The sequence below is a fragment of the Dryobates pubescens genome, chromosome 8 (genome assembly GCF_014839835.1).
Source record: "Dryobates pubescens isolate bDryPub1 chromosome 8, bDryPub1.pri, whole genome shotgun sequence".
Classification (NCBI taxonomy): domain Eukaryota; kingdom Metazoa; phylum Chordata; class Aves; order Piciformes; family Picidae; genus Dryobates; species Dryobates pubescens.
Genome location: NC_071619.1, coordinates 10888616 through 10910828, shown reverse-complemented (window position 1 = coordinate 10910828; position 22213 = coordinate 10888616). Strand labels below are relative to the sequence as shown.

Sequence of the window (22213 nt, the reverse complement as noted above, 5' to 3'; positions counted from 1 at the left end):
TCTAGGCATCATACGCATGCAGCTAAGTTCAAGTGACATTGTCTGTTGGCTGTAGTTTTGCAAGTATTCCTGCAAGTGCAAAAAGAGGGGAGCCAGAGCAACAAGAGCAAAAGGAAGCAGATTTGTTTGAAATGGGATACTTATCCTGTCAATGAAATAGAGACAAGAACATATGCAGGTATTTACTTAACTGTTGTCCTTGATTTGATGTGTTTTCAAAGAGAAGGATCTGAGACAGTAACTTGGGCAGTTTGATGGTCTTTTTTTTCAGCTGTTCATAAAGGGAAATGTACTTTGTAGAAGTGAATTCCTAAATATATGGCAAAGGAGATTTTGAGTCTGAATCATTCCTTTGAGGGATTTTAAACATTTGCCTCCCACATGCCACAGTAATGCTTTGAAAGTGGCTTCATTGTATGATCCCAGAAGCTGCATTCTGGCGCCTGATGGTTTATGGCAAATAAACACAATGGAGTGGTCTTGAATCATAAATTCAAGATATAACAGTAACAAGCAGGCAGGGGATGGGGAGCCCTGTGTGTAGCATCAGAGCAGAAGCATCTGCTCAGGAGCATAGGTTTCTGCAGCCTTGCCCAAAGTGCCTGCTGGCAATGTGTCTGAGCAGACACTCATAAAAGTATTTCTTTTCTTGCAAGATTGTACTTTCCATGTGAGGTCTGGAAAGAGGCTTAGCCCTGCCACACTTGGTACGTGCCCTGTGAGTGGAGCTTTGCCTCGTGATGAATGTAAATGTAGCCTCAGTTTTCTTCACTTCTCAATTTTTCTCTGTTTATTTTAAGTAGGGATGATTTTCACTCTCCTGTTTGCTAAGTTCCTCCTGGTACAATAAAACTGTTAAGATACCTGTGGCAGAGACCAAGAGAGCAGAGAGTTCTCTTCGTCCCACAGTGGTGAGACACCTTTAATGTCACCAGTACAGTAGGCTGCATGAAGTCTTGCTTCCAGTTGCCCTGTAATTTGAGTGGATTTGGAACTCAGGGCTGCAGAGTGGTCCTTCTCTCCCCAAACCCAGTCGTAACTGCTTTTCTTCATTCCAGTGGAGCTGATACTATGGACTGGGTGCCATATACACCTCAGGCAAGCTGGTAACCAAAGGGGTTTGGGAATGGATATTGTTCCTTGTCCTTAGTCACAGTCATCATTATTTTAGACGAGGTAAATGAGAATATAAGTTGTTTTCATTTTACTTAATTTTCAGCCCTTGTTCACCTTAAAGTATGTAACAAAATGAACCATAAATATATAGAAATGATTCTGGCTTTTCCTGTGCTGGCCCTTCCTGAGCAGTATACACCAACTCACTAGGACTGAATCAGCAAGGGAGCAAAGACTGCTCCAGCATGACACAGGTAGAGCTGGCAAGGCAGGCAGCTGAGCTGGGATTAATACCTGTGCTCCAGCCGTGGGGAGTACAAGGCTGTGAGTGACAGAAGGTTTCCAGATGCACAGGTTTATTTCTTGTCTTATAACTGGTTGCTTTTCCCAATTGCTTTTGAGTGCAATGTTATTTTACTCTGTGGTACACCTGCCTCAGACCTTAAACACATCTCCCTGCAATATCAAAGTCTTCCCAAAGTGACTATTAGCAGCATAAGTCTGCTGTAGACCATGGAGGAGATAGTGCAAGGTTCTATGTGTCAGAAAGCCAGCTGCCTTCCCTGCATAACCCTTTGTGACAGGTAACACTGATGGTGGTAAAAGGAGCCTTCATCAGCACTCCTGAGTAGGAATTCCCAGCATGTTGGGAATAATACAATATGCATGCTTTTTACAGCTGTACATTACTGTATGCATCCTTTTGCAGCCATACATTTATACAGAGTATTCCTGTAGGAGCCACTGACTTCCCTACCAATATGCCATTTAGCACCTTGGTCACAGAAAGTGACACCAGTACTCACTACAAGTACTATGACTCAATGAAGTCAAGGATTAAGAGAAGAAAAATGCTGTTGTGAAGAAGTAAAGCAAAGACCAGAAGGAAGGAAAAACATTAGGGTTTGCATAGGGAGGAAGAACATCAACACACTTCAGACCTTACTGATTTTTTGCTCAATAGCTGAGGACAGAAATGTTCTCCAGATCCAAGGAATCACCGAGTTGTTCCTTGACTTCTCCAAATTACTCTCTCTGGGAGGGAAAATCATTACGAAAGGGAGAGATTCTTAGATTATTAGTCTAATTTCCCACATTTTGGGTTATTCTTTTGCAGTAGTAAATCTCAAGATTGGTTTATTTATACTAGGTCTTCCACAGCTCATTCTGGAGAGTGGTTGCAGCCCAGAGTTCATGTGAGGCCATGGGATTGCACCAGTCTCAGAAAACTCATCAAGAGGAGATCTCTGTCCCTAGAGCTTGCAGTTGAATACTGGACTCTGCTAGTTTCCAGCATGTGTATTTGTGCATGCTGAGTTTGCTCTGCTTTCTCAGATCCTTTACAGGTGGGTGAATGCTGGCTGCTTATGACCTCGGAAAGTCAAGCCTTCAGGCAGTAACAGACAGCACTGAAAAAAGAGGGAGGAAATAATGATTTGACAATCTGACAGCAGCACATCCTCTTCGGGTTTGTGCGGGGCTGATCTGATCTGTGCGTGCTGGTGGTTAGAAACATATTTGGATGTGCACACAGCTGTATTTTAATGTGTGTATGTGATATCTGTAATAAATAGGTATTGTACATATTACCCTTGTTTAAGGAAAAGATGGTTTTAAGATGACATCATTTGGCAGTGGTTCACAACAAAAGGTGTAAGTGAAATAACTCTGATCTGGAGGCAGTGATTGCAGCTGTATGTGACTGCTTCCCAGCACCTTGCAAGTGCCGCTTTAAAGTGTGACTGCAGTTGCTTTGAGCCTGCATGAGGCAGTAGGCTCTTCCATGCCCTGTAAGCAGGAAAAAGGAGAGGTTTGGAGCCTCTGGTTTGAGGAAATAGCTCAAGTTAACTTTCTGTGCAAGGAATTAGCTGCTGAAAAATTTTGCACTGTAAAGATGAGGAGAAAACAGAAGATGGCTGAACTGCTCAAGTGCCCTTCCTTACTGCTTTGCTGAATTAATTTTGCTTACTTTTTTCTTTTTATTTTTATTTTTTTTTCCTTAAACAATGCCAGAAAAAGACACAAAGGTTCTTGTGAAGTTAGGCATCCTTTACAAAAATTCAGATTCTCCAACCGAGGAGCAGAAAAATTATATTAAGTAGAAATCCTTTTTGCTTTCGCAAGGTCTGGGTTACTACCACAAACTTTAAATCTCTAAATCCAGCACTAACGTCGTAACTGCACTGATGCAGAGCTCAGCAAAACCTCTTTGAAAAGTTCCCTAGGCAGCCATCCTGCATTGTGATCATGGCCAGCTTGGTGGTGGTGCCCCAAAGCCTGCTTGAATCTTGCTCTGGTGACTCATGGTCTTCACTCACAAGTTCATCTGTTCTCACCCAAGGAGGTCTCTTACCAGTTCATTTTTTTTCACAGAAACACTGCCAACTGCCTTGTGCAGGAAATTTTATAGCCTTGAGATTTTAATGAGAAAGGATGATTTCTAAATTCTTCAGGCTGAAGCTGGGTGGTCTCCTCAGTGAGAGGCCATTGGACCTATTTTGTGTTTTACACTCTCATCACATAAAGTCCTTCTGTCTTTTTGATGTGTGCTCCAGGTTTTTCTCTGCAAATATAAGTGCGCCTGAACCCGCTCCTACATGGAGAGACCCTCCCTTGTAAGCATTAAAAGTCAGCTGTAGATGTTTTTCAGGAGTAAGGGTTTTGTTATGGACCTCTTGGTCCATGCTCAGCATGAACAGCTTGGTCAGTGTTTGAAAAGTGACAACTGAAGCCATAGTGGAAGAAAACAACTAATTCCTGGCCATCTTCTGGTGAAAGGAGCTGCTCAAAATCACCTCATTTGTTTCACATTTCACTGAATTGTTATTTCATAGCCCTTGATTATTATCAGTCCTTCTATGTAAATGGCATTCCATATTCCTTCCAACTTTCCTACTACCCCAAAAGATGAATCCCAGTTTTGTTTTACTTTGCAGTCAATGGGAATTTTAATTTTCTTTCTTCTTTGTCTGTTTTGTGATGTATAAAAATATAGATCCCTGGAGCAGGCATGCATCTCGCCTTAGACTCGCCTTTCTAAATGTTCACAAACTGCAATCTCTTCTTCCATGGGTGTTTGCAAACATTAATGAACTAAATCTCACAGTAAATCCCATATGCCTCACGTCCCTTAACTGGCAAGGCATCTGAGCTACTGATGGATTTAAGTAAGACAGTTGGATGCATAACCCTGGTTTGCTATCACTGCCATGTGTCTGGGCTGCAGAAGAGCTCTATCTCTCTTAACCTCTTTTCAGATGGAAAAAGATATTTTGTCCAGCAGCCAAAGGGAAATGCAAGCATCCTGGTGGAAAACAAGCTGTTTCAAAACCCTGGCTGCAAGCTACCCACACATCACAGTTGTCAGCCAGGCTGCACATGCATAGTTACAGGGAATAAAATAGAGAGGACCTTCTGTTTCGATTCAGAAAGGTCTCTACCCAATCACCTACACCAAAGGATCGTTGTCAGCTGCCGGTATTAATTTGTTCTCCCATGTAGGTTTCCAGCCAAGGGAGAGTCAAATAGATCTAATTCTATCCAGCAGGAGCACTTGCAATGCAAATGCCAGCCCATATATTACAAAGCATTAATGCAACCCAGTTCTAGGTTACTCGGGGTAATTTCTGATTTTATTTATTCCTTCTTTTCTTTAATTAACTTCTGGGAAGAGAAGCTGAAATATCAGTATGGGGAAAATCACATATTAGACACAAAGCCCATTTTTATTTTGAGACTGTGCTTCCCTTGTAATAGCAGTTTATTTAAAGAGGGGCCTGGAATAATCCAGTTTAAGCAAAGCAAACAGCTCCACTGAAGCCAAACTCTGTGTGGGTGTGCTCTTGTCAGGGCTCCCAGAAGAGAAGGGCAGGAAAGGCGTTAGTCAGACCACAGATATTGCAGGAGATTTGGTTATTCAGTAGCTGGCATTTTTCCTTGGTGCACCAGCACTGAGCCACACTCTGCATCCCATTGGGAAAATCCTCAGATAACCTGAGATGCTGCTCTGTTGTTGTCATAGAAGAGAATCCCAAAGATATGTGGCCAGAAGAGGTGCCTACTATAAGGGCCTAGCATATGGGTTAGGAACTTGTCTTTGCCCCTCTGACTCCTCCTGTTGTTCCTCTTTGCGCTATGTTTGCGGCAGGTTCTGTGCTGAGGTCTGGTGGTGTTGCTTTGTGCCACCTCTGTGTTTCATTGTGTTGCACAGAGTGGGCCCACCTCAAACTTGGGCTTGAATTGACAACAATCTTCAGGCAAAGCTCCTGCGAAGGGGGAGGTCAGTGTGGGCCACAGCTTATTACAATGTTTTCAGAGAGTAACCCATATGCTCAGTTTTCTCACAGTGATGCTTGCAGGCTTCTTAGAGTTCAGAAAGTCAGGCATAAGTCTAAATCTGTGCATTGCCTCAATTTGCTTTTCTGATCTATTTGAATAATCATTTTTTTTCTCAGTATATAGCTCTTTAAGGTTCCTATGGCAACAGCATAATGAAGGATATGTTAGATACAAGTAGTTTAGGCAATAAAGGCAGGTGATTGTGTTCCTTAGAAAACGGTTCAAGCAAATTGGTGATTAGCTCTCCAAACAGCAGGTAACAGTGACAGAGAGGATAAGGTGCAATTCTGTTTCCACTGGTGGATTTGAATGTCTGAGCAGCATCTTTCTTTGTTACATATCCCTGGATTTGAGTTTTAATTATTTCACTTGGAGATAATAAATGATTATATGTTATTTATAGAAATCTGCATATCCCCAAATTCTGCACTGTGAAACCCATATCTGTCCTGGTTTGCAGTAAGCACTAGAATGCTAATGACTCGTTACATACAGGAGTATTAATTACATTTCATATGGTGATAAATAAATTGGAACTGAACATAGCATTTGTTTTAAAATAAAAGAAATGCTCAGTTAGATATTTATTTCCTGGTTCTATGAGAATTTCAGATGACAATAAAGAAGGCATGAAAACCTGGAGGCTCTATAGATATTGATGGATATGTTCAGGGTATGTTTCAGATATTTACCCTCTGCTGCCCCTCTCCAAGGAAAGCCTCCCCTGGTCAATACCTTTCATTGTTTTTGACTCTGCCTGCTCAGAAGTTGAAAATGTTGATGCTGGTGGGGAAAGTACAAGAGCAGAAATCAATTGCAAATACATTTTATGATACTCTACTTCCATACTTTAAAGGGGAAAATTTATTAATGCTAGCAGGTCTCTGATTTTTCCCTGTTAAACCTATCATTCAAACCGGCGGTGATTTGCAAACCCCCGGACATTTTCATTTTCTCTGAAGTGCCTCTTTTCTGTTTTCTCTTTCCCTACAGACAGCGAGATCATTCCTCCCGACTGCCTGCGGCCGCGCTCGTTCACCGCTATCCGCCGGCCCTCGCTGCGGCGGGAGACAGAGGACACACGCCTCTCCGTCAGCCTGTGCGACCTCAACCTGCAGGAGGAGACCTTCCACGTGACGGCCACCACGTGTCCCATCCCGCAGAACTCCCTCAACTCCCAGCACTCCCACCTTCTCCCCTCCCAGCTGGAGAGTGACCTCCGCTTCCACCACCTCCGAGGACCCCACGTCAAAATCCTCGATGACCAAACCGTGGCCCGTCTGGAACACGCCCGGGAGGAGAGGACTTTGGTTTTCACCAGCAGACCTCTTCGGATCAACGAAACCATTTTTGTTAAAATCAACAAGTCCAACGCCGTGCGCATGGGGACGCTGTCCTATGGGGTCACGTCCTGTGACCCCAGCACCTTGCGCCCCAGCGACCTCCCCTATAACCCTGAGTCCTTGGTTGACCGAAAGGAGTTCTGGGCGATCTGCCGGGTCGTGGTGCCCCTCCAGAGTGGAGACATCCTGGGATTTATGGTGAATACAGACGGGGAGCTGCACCTGAGTCACAATGGTGCCAGCACGGGCATGCAGGTCTGCGTGGACTGTTCCCAGCCCCTCTGGATGTTCTTCGTTTTACATGGCGCGGTCATGCAGATTCGACTGTTGGGTATGTTGGACCTTCTTTTTTCAAACTTCATGCACAAGTAAGCAAGGGAGAACACATCATGGGGGGAAAGTGGAGTGGAATAAGGCTCCCACGCTGCTCTAGGATCAGGTACAAATTTTGGGTTTATAAAAGGAAAAAAAAAAGCACATGGATATGAGCTACAAGACATAGCTTACCTCTTTGTACTTCTCCAGCACCCTTCACTTGATGGTCTCAAAGGTCTTTTCAGACATAGTCAGCAGGAAAAATGACATTTGGTGCCCTTCTTTGTGTGTTAGCTATCTGTCATGGCTGATTGCCCAAAAAGGTGGTCCTTTTCCTTTCCCTAGGCTCCTATGTGCCAGGCCGGCTAGCAAGTAGAGAGGAAGACCTGTACTTTGTGATCATGGCAGTGCACAGAGTGAGGCACTGACCAGCTAAACAGGAAAGGGGTTTCCTTCTCCTTCAGCTCTACTTAAGGCAGTGTAGCTTATGCAGGGTGATGCACCTCGGGAGAGTTGGTCTCTTTTCCTTGATATTTTTGCTCTGTTTTTAAACTCTGTTAACTGAAGTACTTCATTTAAATGGTGAAAGTTGTGTTTTGAAGGTGTGGAGGGAAAAGCCTTGAAATAGCAGTTGCTCAGGATCAGCTTTACTTTTGTGTGTGTGTGTATTAGACGCAAGTGTAGGATGTGTTTGGCCCTGAATTTGGACCATATCATGATTCTGCTGGTGTCAGCGTCAGAAAGCAAATGATGGATTCTGAGAACATGGTGTAATTCCTGGTACTCCTCTGACTGGAGGTTATTTCAGATTTATGATATATTTACATTCCTTTTTGCTTCAAATCCTCAGTATTTAAACGCTCCTCTCGCCCAAAAGGAAACTCAAAAGCCAACCAACACTTCCTTTTTTAAGGATTTATAGATAATCTTTGAAGATAAATTGTGGTGAAAGCATACATATATCTTCGGGGTCCAGTTCACCTTCATCACACTATGATGTGCTTAAAGTTGACCACAAGCCTGTGCTGTGAGTGTTTTGTGGCTGTTAAAGGCTGACAGATAACAAGTGTAATACTGCAGTTTACTTCCAGGAGCTCAGGACTCAATCCCTGATAATTCTGCCTGATTATATTTGTTGTGAATACTGCGTATAATCCATGGCTAGCTCTGCTTCTCCGCCAACATGTCGCTGTGATAATGGTAGGTGAAGCCAAACAGATCCCAGTAAAGTAGGAGATTAAATGTGCCTGTATGCATTAGAAGGAAAACATCCTTAGGTCATCGAGCTGCTGGTGAAACTGAGCCATTAACCAATGCTTCCTTTCATATGAGATCACTACTTCTTGACAGTTCTGTACAAAGCAAATAGCCTGCTTGTGATGAGTCCTGAAACAGGGCAGTGAGGATGTCTCTCAGCAGAACAGATTCATGTCCTCATACAGAGCACAGACTTGAACTCAGGCTTTCTGCATCCTGGGCAGGCCTCCAGCAGCACATACCTTGTTTGGGAGGTAGGGAGGACATGCACAAGTACACTCCCAGTGCATGTTTTAGATCAATCTGTGTTTGGATCTATCAAATGAAATCTGCTGAGTTGCAAAACTCCTCACCACCTAACAGAATTTTCTGGCCTTGAACACTGGTAGAGAAGCTGAAAATACATTTCCAGTGCAACAATGCTGCAGTAGAGTCCCAGTATCAGTACAGTGACTGCCCAGAGAAGCGCACTGACAATGTCTCAACGCTGCACATCTCTGCAACTGCAGTAGCTGTGCAGATCAGCAATATATTGAGAGAAGGCAAACAAAATAATGAACTCCCTTCTCTAGCTTTTGCAGCATTATTAGGGAGTTGCTGTGCACTGTTTGCTCTGCAGTAGAACAGATTGTGGTGCCTGCCATAATATCTGTCATTATAATATTAGAACGTGTAAGAGGAATATAAAATGTTCATCTTTCTAATGACAAGCTCCATCTTCACAATGCAAATGAGTAATTTTGTGTGATCTGTCTTTTGTAGTCTGAGTTTGATATCACAGTGGAAGACATGTTTATAGTCATCTTTTCCCAGTTTTAATAGAAAAAGTGAAGTTTCATATCCTTGAAAGAAATGAGAAGCAAATACTGCAAGAGGCACCATTGTACCAAACCAGTCTTAAATAGCAGATGTCGTTCTACTTCTGGGGGCATACCATTATTAGATTAATCAGAGCAATGTTATGTAGTGTTAAGGGAATATCAGCATTACAGGCAGTTATAAAATGAAATTAATGTTGCTGGCTTTGCTGCTTCTCCATCTTTTCTGTTTCATTTGGGGGATGGGGAAGGTGGAATAAGAAGGTTTGAGTCAGGAAACAAGATGGCTTAGGCTCCTGATCACTACATTTTGCACCTTGAGATTAGTTATTTGGTCCTGACTCAGAGCTTTACCCCATAGAAGTTGACATTTGCTGACTGTGGTTATTCCACAGTGTAGGGGGTACACCATTTCCTAATCTAAGTATCAGGCGAGACCACCTCTACCCAGGTCTTACAGAACTCTGCAAGAGAGGAGAGCAGTATGGGCTTGGCTTGATAATAAAGAATTCTGACTTCTGTTTCCATCTTATCAGCCTGGCATTGCATACTGGCAATATATTTGCAATAGGAGAAATAAAAATGCAGACAATTAAGATGAAGTTGGAAATACTATTTGTCTCTATGTCATCCCAGCAAAGGGAAAATAAAATAAACCCCACTATAGTATCAGTGAGAAGCCACAGTCATCTGTACTGTTAGGTGGTAGGATGTCAATTTGCTGCAAAGAAATGGTTAGAAAGGCAACTTGAGGGAAGATAAATAGAGGAGGGCACTTCAGTCTAGCAGATAGTAGCATTAAAAAAAACCCTCTAGCTGCTGGGAAATGGAGGGACACCAATTTAATTTAAACAAGTGAGGGCAATTAACTACAGAACTGCCTATTGAGGGAGGCAATAGATCTTTCTATCATGATTGGAAGTCTTTCTAAATATTTTATACATAAATTGCAGGTCTTAACTGAGAAATCTTGTGGGTCATGCACATAAAGACAAGCAAACCAACTTGCATATCATTAGGCATGAAAAAATGAAACAGTCTTTGTGTATCCTTTAGGAATCCCTTCAGTTCAGGCCTGGTGTTTTGTTCTGTGTTTTGGGTTGGGGTTTTTTTTTGTCTTGTACAGTTGACAAAAGCAGCCTACTAAATTTGATTTACTGCTTTCAGCTTTTGCTGGTAAGCATTTCAGCTCACACACAATTTTATTCACAGCTCTGAGAGGTTGAAATGAGCCAGTCTTGAATACATTGGTCTGGTTTTGCTGGTATAATTAATTTATGGATTTAAACTGATTGACCCTATAAGGTTTTAAAATGTCTGACTCATGTCTGGAGGAGCTATCATAGTAATAACTACATATTTAGCATTTGGGGATCCAAATGGTTGGGAATATTCTTTCATATTCTTTTGTCTCAGAGTGAATTATCAGCATGTAAAAAAAAATCTTCCTTTGTCCTCTTTATTTTGTTGGGGTTTGTTTTGGTTTTCTTTTCTTTTGTTTTTTCTAGTGTGGTTTCCCTTGTGAATTTCATTCTTTCCAGTAATACTGCAATTTTATTTGAGCAGTGAAGTAACATACTCCATCAATGGTTATACTAATGGAGCTGATTTTCTTTGACTTTAGCTCCATCCAATGTGAGTATCCACCTCTCCAAAGATAAGTAATGATTCACAGGCCATATCTGAGCCTTGAAGACTGTCCTTTCTTTTCTGACCAGGATTATTCCTCTGCATCCTAAGATTCCTCACTTATCTCACTGATAAAGTTCCTTCAACTACTGTCTCCAGATTATCTCCAAGGGAGAATTTCTCCTCTTTCCTCTGGTCTCTGCTGCAGCATTAGTCTGGCCTGAGCCTCCTAAGAATCTGCAGGGCCTTATTGTGAACTCATCCCATCTGACCTCCTCTTCTCAGGCTTTTGTCCATTCTTATGTAAACAGTTTTCTTAGGCTGTGGTTGTTGCTTGACTGTCCCAGCAGCCACTCTGGGTGCAGTTACAGACTGACTTTGCACATGCAATCCCTTACATGATAAGTGGTAGGTACAGTTCTTCTGCACATTGCCATGGGGCAACACTGTGTAAAAAGGTATCTTACACAAGCAAGGAGAATCTGGGATCTTGATTCTCCAGCTCTGAGTTTATAATCTCCTGGTTGAGAAAAGATAGCTCTTTAGAGTAGTAAATCACACACCCTCATCTCTGATCTCAGAAGTATGTTACCCATCTGGGAACCTGAGCCTTCTCTGCTTTGGCTCGTTACAGTCACGTGGGAACTGCCAAGTTAAAGAGCATAAGAGAAGCCTGATAAACGGTTGGCATTGTTGCACATAGGTGCATGCAATGAATCTCTTTCTTTAACATGTTCAGTTAGAAGTGCTCTACAGTACTACTTATCCATGTTTTCATTTTTATTTTGGATACATTGCCTGCTTGTATAGAAAATGGCCTCATGATGCTAACTGGGATCTAACAGGTCTGTATTCTGTGGCGCTTAAGTGCCTGCAGCTCCTGTGCACTTCAGGTTGTTTTATGATGTTTAGTGAGTGGGGTTAATACTCAGTGCCTCTTGGAGAGAAATCCTCTTGTATTAATTGATGCCTCCTCATAAACCCTCCTATCATGCATGGTTTTATCTTTCATTGCAAGTGAAGTGCACATTACTTATGGTAACTTGTAAGAGCTTCACAACAGCATTGCAGTGTCCATAACTTCTGACACTGGTTCTAGCACAGCACAGGGCTCTCTGTTCATGTCCTGTTTCATATTTGTCATTTTAAAGGAGAATTAGTTGTGTTAGAGTGGACAAGTTATAAAGTAACTTGTGTTTTGGAACGCTGCATGGTCATGGAGAGTTCAATGCAGTCAAGAGCTTGTCCCTTGTGGTCAGTGTCACCTTTGTCAGAATTAATACTTGCTCATGTCAGCTTTGCCTAGCTCACTAAGGATCTCATCACTGGTGACAAGTAATTAACCCACACTTGCTATGAGTAAGTCAGTGATCATAAGCCTATGGACTGAGGAATCAGCCAGCAGCTGGGTAAAGCAAGTGCACCTCCTCTAAGAGACAGTCACAGGGCCTGCAAATGTCTCATCCTCTCCTTGACAAGAGCAGCAATGACTATCATCCATAGGATAATAAACTATCCCCAGCTGCAGTGAGATGTTCAAAGTAAGTAATGTATAGATCTCCCTTATCTCACAATACCTTTGTGAGAATATGGGATCATGCACTAGCCTCCTTGAGTTGCAGCTTGTCAGGACAGATAAAATCCTGCCTATTCTGTGAACTAACACTGGCACGAGTTAGTTATTCTAGCTACTGTGAAAGTGACATAGCAGAATAAACTCTTTCTTTTCGTTCTTTGTCAGATGCTTTTTCATCCAGTAGAGCCTCCCAAAGCAATTCAGATCAGCGCTGGCCAAGAAAAGTAGTATTTGTTTCCTGTATGCATCTACCACCCTATTTATACTTGTCCCTCCTGGAGAAGCATAGAGCTTGGAGGTGCTGGTCTAGGCAGTGATTTTTCTTTTGCTCACAGAACTACTTTTGCTGTTGTCTCCCAAATACTCCGAGCCAACTCTTTTTGAGATGGATCTGGAAAAGGTGCTGTCTATTAACAGAAAGACTTTTGGTTGGGGTGGTTAATATCCTTCAGGGGGCCTTCTGTTTGTTTTTTTTTCTTAAGATGGAAGTTTCAACTCTTTTTTCACATGGTTCAGCTTACTTAACCCAGTCTTCTTTTTTAACCTCTTGATCTAAGATCTGTCTGAGTGTTTTGTTGTCCTGGTATTTCTCAGGTCAAGAGATGGAGCCCCATTAGAGGCTCTTTCACCTCAGTTCAGGTAGATGTTCATTGCTTGGTATCCATGCTCTCAGAATTTTGCAGGCTGATGTGCTGAATAGGATGTGAAGTGCTAGCACTTCATGTGCTAGGTCAGGAAAGTTACCCTCCAGGTCTGCTGTGTGCTCATTCTTTCAGACAGCACATTGAGCTTGGACTGTGAAAGCTGCTGAATCACAAACTTCCATAGTGTCTGGAGCTTTCACATGTCTCCTGCTTAGCTGGAGCATGTATATGACTAATAGATACAGAATCACACTCATAGATGTGCTGGTGTCTTGCTGCCCTGCTGGACACAGCAGACAGTGATGCTCCAGTGAAGCTATATAGTGCACTCCTTTTCTGATCTACATGATCTGTTGTTCTCCACGTGGTTTAGATCTAACTTCTACTTCCCTGACCAGTGGTTGCCTGACACCCATCTGCAAACACATGCCTTATGGTTCTCCCTGCAAAATCTGCCAGGCTGCTTTTTGACCTATTTCTAGACATTTCTGTAGTGTCATGCAAAATCCTGTATGTTATCATGGACTTTTAAAGAACAAAATGTGGGATCCTTCTGTTTATAACAGTTTTTTAATCCTCCGTGAAATACCTGAGTGCAAAACCCCCCATGGATCATCAGCTGATCTCAGTCACCTAAGGGGCAGAGATGAGCTGCAGCACAGAGGCTGGGCTCTGAGGATATGATTGGCCAAAATGCTTTGAGCCCAAGGGGAAGGAAGGTTTCTGGTCAATGCAGTATTGTTCCTGCCACTGTGGGAACATAACAAGTGGCTGTGTAAATACACGTATTTTATAGCGTTCAGAAGTGATGGATATGCTTACATTCTTCGCTGACATTATTGTTGAACTTTAACTACCATGTGCTCAGGCAGCAACAGGTGCTTTGTTCCTTTGTTTTAGCATGATGGATTCAGAAGTCCCTGTTAGGCAAGGCCTGGGTGTCCCTGGGGGACCGAATAGCTCTCCTGTAGTCTTGGCTGGAGGCAAGAAAATGTAATCATGCACAGAAATGCACGTGGCTGCTATGGGGAGGGCTGTCATTTTAGCACTGGGACTATCTTGCTGAAACTGTGTTTGGTCTTTGGGGTGCTCTCTGGTGGAACATTTGCATTAATGAAAACAAATTACTGAAATAAAACATGCAGGATTTAGTTCTTGCAAAGCTCGTCTTGATAAGAGACACGCCGCTGATGCAGTACCAGGGTTTCTAATATCAGTGTCAAGGGAAAGATGTTAGTCTGAGACCCACCTGGGGAACTTCCAAAGACAGAAACTTCATCTTTCTGGGAGAATACAGAGGAAAGAACCCAGCAGAGACCTTTGAGATCATCAAGTCCAACCTATCACCCAACACCATCTAATCAACTAAACCATGGCACCAAGTGCCTCATCCAGTCCCCTCTTAAACACCCTCAGTGATGGTGACTCCACCACCTCCCTGGGCAGCACATTCCAATGGCCAATCACTCTTTCTGTAAAGAACTTCCTAACATCCAGCCTAAACCTCCAGTAAAAATTATTAAGCACCACAACTGAGATCCCAGTCCTACCAGTCTTATATATGGTTATTTATCGAGGGTGTTCACCTTCTGCTGGCCAATATAAAGCCAAAGATCTATAGTAGATTCAATTAGATTAAGCAAAGCTTTGACTCTTAAGGGTTAAGTTGCTCTAGCAACATCACAGCCCACTCACACTGTGGGAGCTCAGGTCTCATGGGTCCTTAGGCAGATGTTCACATGAGCTCAGTACCCCCAGTTGTGCCAGATTTTTAAAAGAGCCTTCATCCTCAGATAACAAATTCAATGGCCCTAAAACTGTTAAATGTGAGAATGGATATTGAGCAGTGTTTTGAGATAGGGGAATTATTTTAGTTGACAGGCTTACAAATCTGGCTCCTAAAAACTGGATGTTAGGAAGAAATTCTTCACAGAGAGAGTGATTGCCCATTGGAATGGGCTGCCCGGGGTGGTGGTGGAGTCGCCATCACTGGAGGTATTTAGGAGGAGACTTGATGGGGTGCTTGGTGCCATGGGTTAGTTGATTAGGTGGTGTTGGATGATAGGTTGGACATGATGATCTTGACGGTCTCTTCCAACCTGGTTTGTTCTGTTCTATTCTATTCTATTTGAAAATTGAGAGTTTTGACAGGCATCTAAATGACTATGACTGTCAGATGCTCAGTGGAGTCAAATGTATGAGAAGTGTGCAGCTCTCATGAGCACCCTTACATATGCCAGTTAAAGGCTGCAGCCAGATTTCAGCAGCTGTTGTAATCTTTTCTACTGTGTGCTGGAAGCTTTGGGACCTGCAGAAAGATGGAACAGCAGTGAAAATCTGTGATTATGATTGGTAACTACCTGATCTTTATTAGCTGTCTTATTTATGGAGCAAATGTGTTATAAAAAGGGAAGAGGCTATCAATGTGCTCCACATGATACTCAATACTGTGGGCAAGTCAGTATGTTGCATAAGGCTTAATCCTCCTGCCACATCTTCTAAGGAAGCTTCCATATTTTGCCTTTTTAGGTACAATGTGTAGTTAAGATCCTAACATAGTCCTTAAGATGGTTATGGTTAAGGAAATCCCATTAAAAAGGTGAAGATGATCAAATGGTGTGAACTGTGAGCTGGCCAGTAGTGGGCATTCATTGACAGCATCCTGTAAGCCAGGAAAAACATAGTTTTAGTCTGATGGGTTCAGAGGGCCATCCTTAGCTGTGGACAGCAGACCTGGTGGTTATGTCTTGTTTTCATAAGGCTTGTGAAATAGTCCTTAAGAGCCCAAACAGGTAATGCAAATAGCAGAAGGTGAGTGAAACACTCTAGATGGTGTTTGTCAGAAAGGAATCTGTGGGCAGAAATCCTGCAGTACTACATTTCTACCTCAGGCCAGCAGGTATTTTCAGCCTGGTTTCTGCCAGACTTCCACAAGCATGGTGCCAGTGCTCTGATGGAAAGATTGCACTTGCAGGCCTTTTGTTTTAAGATCTGAAGCAGTGCAATATAATGTTGAATTTACTTATGAGAAAAGGGAAAGATATAAGAGAGGGAGACAGAGATTTAGTAGAGTGGATTGAGTCTTGGATTTGTCTCCTTATGAACATCAATGCTCTTCCCCAGACTGGGACAACATGAGGAATGCCCTGGTCAGATCCCAACAAGTTACCTTTCAGTGATTGATGGATGCTTTTCATAATCTGATGGAATTCAGCCTGTTGTCATCATTTCAGTTCTAGGAACGGCCCTGCCCCTCTATCACCTCTCCCAGGAACAGATACCAGATTAAGAAATGTGTTATGAATGTCTTAAAGTGGCAGTTTCCCAACCTTCATTGATGCAAAGTCAACAGTGCTATGGAAACAACATGCTCTTTGGAATTAGTCTACTTCTCTTTCCATCTCCACTGTAGTTTGAATCTGAGTATTAATATACTGCTTGCTAGCAATGAGTTGGGAATAGCTGTAGAACAGATTTGTGGCAGCTACTCCCTGCTCTAGGCCACAGAGATGCCCTAGGGATTCATTTGCATCATAGCAAATGCCCTTAAGCACATTCAGAAGGCAAAATGTAGACAGCACATTGCTCTTCCCACCTGGTTTTGTTGTTGTGGTTGTTCTTTGACTCTCTCTGGGGCCTACACAATAATAAGCAGGTCAACATACTCACTTTGTTATGAGAAATAAATGTAGAGATAACATTTTAGCAGATTAATTAAAGGGAGAGTTAATTGAATGTTTCCTGTATTTTTAGGAAGTATTGACTTTTATCTGGCCTTTTTACTGACATAAATTCTTCAGCAATATAGCTCTCCCCAGACAGCTGCTGTTAAGAGAGATGCTTAAAAGTTGGGACAGCCTCAGGAAATATCCCCTGAGAGTGGGTTGTAATGTTCTGGGAAACCAAATAGACACAGGGAGCTGAAGGCATCTGATGGCCACAGCTGCTGTATTTTGGTCACAGTTAGACTGTTCTGTAAAAAGACAACTATGGATACAGATAACTGCTCCCATAAAAATCCTAACTGCTGGGTGAAATCCCAAGAGACTACCTACTTCACCTTCCTGGTCCTAAAGAGCTTTAATGATGGAAGTACCATAGCCTCTCTAGGAAGTCTGATTGCTTCACCGTGCTTCTCTATCGATGTCTAACCTGAATGCCTGAGGAGTCTGAACTTTCACAAAGAACAGATTGCTGCTTCTCTCATTTTAGCAGCCTGTGAAAATGTTGCCATCAAAAAATCATAGAATCATACAACATTTTAGCTCAGAAGGGACCCTTGGGAATGATCTAATCCAACCTCCTGCTCAAAGTAGGGATTAACCTCCAAGTTAGTATGAGACCATGCCCAACCACATTTTGACTATTTGCAGGGACAGAGATACCACAGGAGGCCCCAGGCTCCTGCTCCAATCCTTAGCCAGCCTCACATGACTCTGGATTGGAGCAACTTTTTTGTAACAAGATGGCATTGTTGATTTATTGTCATCTGGTGACCTCCAGTAATCCCCAGGTCTTTTTCTGTAGGACAGCTCTATTTCTCATTGAATGGACTAATTCCCTGTTGTATTTGGGTAGTTGATTGCCTCTGCTTAAGTGCTAGATTTTGCATTCCATCATATTAAATACCATCCCATTTATTTCTGACCCTCTATTTCCAGTTTGGCAAAACCATTTTGAATTACAAACATTTAGCATACTAAGCAGCCTTTCCTGGCATGATGTTGCCTGCACATTCCGTGGTAATGCTCTCTTCTACTGAAAATAAAGTACTCTCCATTTGTGGGTGGACATACAGCTTCATTTACTTGCACCTCTCTCAGTCTGATGACAGAAGTGCAGAGCATCAGTCTGTGTCGGATTTTGTTAATGGTTGGACTTTGCAAAGATAAAACAGCGAGTGGAATCGACTCAAAATCCATTTAAAGGGGATTCCAGAATGTTTGGCATGTTTGACATCAAGCATGAGAGAAGATAGCAGCAACAGCAATTTATCTGAGGAGTTTAGAGAGAGGAAGAATGTTTATATTGATTTATTTAGAGTTTTTTTGTTTGTTTAAATCATGGTTTGAAAGCTGGCTCTTGGTGGGAGCTCTGTGCTCACAACGAGCGTGTTTGGCCTCGAGCACATGTATCTGGTTTTACTTAAGCCAAGCTGGCCACACTCATTCCACCCTGCACATGATCTCATTCCATGCTCCTTGTCATGGTATCTGCACACCATCCAGCAATATATTAACAGCATGAGTAACGTATCTTGTGTTGATTATTCTGTCACCATGGGAGAAGCATGTCTTGTCTGGTAAGGAACTCGCATTGTTTTAAACAAAGCTCTACACATATGCTGGAGAAAAGTAGAGAGCTACGCCCTGTGTTAGGAGAAAGAATTGGGAAGGTGTGTGCTGCCCTTCAGTAAGACCACTGTAGGACTCAGATCAGCTATAACCAGAAAAGATTGTGGCTCCTGCCCTGACAAGCTCCCCTTACACTGTGAAAAGGCCATTTGCACTGCTGCCAGCTTGCTTCATCAGTTCATATCCTCTGTGACACTTGGGGCACTTTCAAATTCTCCTTTTAGTCTGGGAAGAACAATGTCCTAATAGTCTTTATTTTGCATTTAATGAAATGATCAGGTTGGTGTTAGCAATGCAATGTGCTGTGTGTCAGCTGAGTGGAAGAAATCTCTCCAGGCTTCAGGGAGGAGATGGAAGGCTTAAAAAACTTGTTCAGCTGTTCAGTGTTCATATTTGTTCTGTGTGCAGTGAACAAGCTGAAATTTGTGCCCCTGCTGGGCCTGTTTACAGTCTGTGCTACCCACAGGGCAAGCTTTCTGCTACCATCATCTGTCAGATTGGAGGGGAAGGGCCATGGCTAGTGGCTGTCATTAGAGACTGCATCATTCTCTTTGCATATTTACTGAGCTAAGCTCCAGCTTCAGCTCTCATCTGTGTGATGAAGGACACACTACAGCATCTCAAGTGTGAGAGCTCCAAGGCCCTTTATAGAGGCTAATTCAACTTTATATTGTGTTGGAAGCAAAGCACTCATCTGAAGAGGGGTAAAACTGAGGGACTGGGGCCCAAAGCTAATTGCTGCTTCTCCTGTATGCAGTCCCCAGAACATGTTTTGACCCAAACATGACCCTCCCTCAGTCCCTGTGCTACATTTAAAAGTGCTCAGTCTTGTTCTGCTAAAAAGGACAGGAGAATCTGGCACTGGCTGCTGCTGGGCTTTTGGGGTTTTTTTGGCACAATCCACAGCTGGCAGTTGGAGTCCCTGCTTCCCAGGTTTGGTTCTCCTTGGCTCTGTAGCTTCCCTGCCTGAAGGAACTGAAGGACCTTTCTGGTGCCTAGGGATTTTCTGGCCTCCTCCTGCTGCTTTTTCTCTGGAGAGTAGCCTCAGACTCATTAAGGACACTGGGTATCCAAACCCTCTGTGTCTCTTGGCTCCTTTTATGGTAACATGAAAAAGTCTTAGCATTTTAGCTCAGATTTGCAGTTACCCTGATTGTCTTTTCTGCTGGGGAGCTAGAAACTTTAAAATCACAGGCAAACCAGTTCTTACCATGAAGAACCCATCCATACCTTGGTTCATACACATGTATGCCACTGTCTCACCGTTGTCTTACTGCAGCATTAACAATGAAATTCCCCAAAGAAAACTTTGAAGCAGCTGGAGGTTTACTCACTCTCATTTCTTTCCCTTCTGGAAGAGACTTTAAGACACTTGGTATAACAGCAGAATTAAAAGGCTGAGACAGAAGGAGAGTGCCAAGCAGGCTGTGTGGCAGAGATGGTTTGCTTTTTCAGTAGACAGCATGCTGACACAGAGATGGTAGTGGGCAGTGGGAGCAGGAAGTAATGGAGCTGGGAATACCCTTAGAGTACTTGAAGGGGCTCTGCACTCTTGATCCATCACTTCCAGGCATGCAGGGAGTGGAGAAAACGTTCCTGAATGGGGGAAGAAGTGTCCCTGTTCATCTCGGAGCCAAATGCATGTTGGTCACTTATCCCGAGTGCAGACAGAATCCACCCTAAAAAATAGGCAGAGCAGTGAGCAGACCTAAGCTTCCCTGATTGCCAAACCCTCATGCTTGTCTCTGGCAAGTCCTTGAGTAACTTTGCATGAGTTTCTCAGAGCCTGGAGTGATGCAGTTTTGCACTGTGCTAGCAAAGAGTGCTTTGACAAGGTGAAATGTTCCTGTCCAGCCCATTCTTACTGCCGGCTGTGTCCTCTACTGGCTACAAGCCTATTGGTGGATATAGTGATGAGGGTGCATGTAAGCATGAAACCATAAGGAAAATAACTGCATTTAATGACTTGAGACACATTTAAGGGCAGAAACAAGAGATTATGATGGCTAAAGAAGCACCAGAAATTCTCAGGGCCGGTGGCAGCTTGATGTCTCTTCAGTCCCAGCTGCTAGCATTTAAGGCACATGAGGTGGTTTCCCACACCGCCCCCCCCCCCCCCCCCCCCCCCCTTTTAATTCTTCCCTACATTTCATGCTGATGAGACAAAAATCCTGATGAGCACTGAGAGCTGCACCCCATGCCACATATCTCCCCAGTACCTCATCATCCCCAATTTTGAAAAGTAACTGCAGGTTCTTTTTCCTCGTGGTACAGGTTCCACCATATTAGCCGAGCGGCTGGGACTGTCCACACCAAGCTCGCCCACATCGACACCCAATTCCCCCACTGTCCTCTGCAGCGGTGTCTCTGACCCCATTTTGTCTACATGTGGCTCTGGCCCCCTCTGCAGCTCTATCAGTGGTAAGTGTGGTGGGATCCTCCACCGCCTTTCCTTTGCCTCCCCCTGCCTGCTCCTGCACTGCCTCCCTTCCTGGTCTCACACTTGTCTCCCAGAAGGACTCTAAAACCCTAATAATCCACAGAGTCTCCTGTTGGCTCCCTTGAGGAGGAAGGGAGAGCCTCTTCAAAGGCTCTTTTCAGTCAGTTTTATGTGGAAGCTGTTTAGATGCCTAAACACCAGCATTTCTTCAACCCTTTTTGTCATGGAAGGTCCCAAGGGAAGCAGCAGTGTTACATGCGTGGCCCTGTGACACACAGCTCCTTCTGGAAAAGCTGTGTGGCAGTTACATCACAGTATCACCAAGGTTGGAAGAGACCTCAAAGATCATCAAGTCCAACCTGTCACCACAGACCTCATGACTAGACCATGGCACCAAGTGCCACGTCCAACCCCCTCTTGAACCCTTCCAGGGATGGTGACTCCACCACCTCCCTGGGCAGCACATTCCAAGGGCTAACAACTCACTCAGTGAAGAACTTTCTCCTCACCTCGAGCCTAAACCTCCCCTGGTGCAGCTTGAGACTGTGTCCTCTTGTTCTGGTGTTGGTTGCCTGCTAGTTGCATGTTGCATGCCAGTTTAGACTGGAGCTATGGCTATGCCTAGAGTTCCCCTTTCCCTCTTCACACACCTTCAGTACTATCTTCAGGAAAAAAAAAAGCAGTATTGATATTTCTAATATGTTGATAAATTCCAGTAAGATTTAGCTAAAGGTACATGCAGTAGACAGTCATAGGTTGTTCTGCAGCATTTTATATCCCAGGTGACTGCATGATCCCAAAGCAGTAATGGTGGAATAGATGACTTACCAAATACTTGTCATTGTTGTGTAAACTAAGTGGTTTTTCTCTGAAGGTAGCCACCAGTCTCCAGTATAATAACTGATGAGAGCAAACATTCAGGTTTTTAATGGGCTTTTGGGGAAAACCAGTAGAAATATTCTTATTATCTCACTACCTCATCGGGCTTCAGGGGTGGGACCTCATTACAGGTGTGCCACAAACATACATAATTATTGAAGCCCCTTCTACCTCTCAAAGCAATGAGCCACTTTGAGCTAGATGCTGGCTTTGCAGACACCACCCCACCCCTGTCCTGAAGGAGCCACATGGGGTGGTTTGTAGGCAAGCATTATGGTCCCACATCCCTGGAGCAGCCCTTTAGACGCAGCAATGGCTTGTCTTGGGAGCTGCTGCCACCATGTGCCACCCAGCTTCTCCCTTTTCAGAGTTGCCTTGATCTTCCCCTCCCGACTTCAGAATAGAATAGAATAAACCAGGTTGGAAGAGACCTTTGAGATCATCGTGTCCAACCTATCATCCAACACCACCTAATCAACCAAACCATGCAACCAAGCACCGTAT

The 22213-nt window shown here is 43.5% G+C and overlaps 1 protein-coding gene across 3 annotated transcripts in view; it reads left to right on the top strand.

Annotated features, from left to right (window-relative positions):
* The window catches only part of NEURL1 (neuralized E3 ubiquitin protein ligase 1), a 168785-nt gene that overhangs the window by 145468 nt on the left and 1104 nt on the right, over positions 1-22213 (top strand). For all 3 annotated transcript variants that reach the window (XM_054163824.1, XM_054163825.1, XM_054163823.1), the window contains exons 4-5: positions 6448-7128; positions 20665-20811. In XM_054163824.1, the coding sequence (XP_054019799.1) occupies positions 6448-7128; positions 20665-20811 (828 nt within the window). The remainder of the gene's footprint in view (positions 1-6447; positions 7129-20664; positions 20812-22213) is intronic.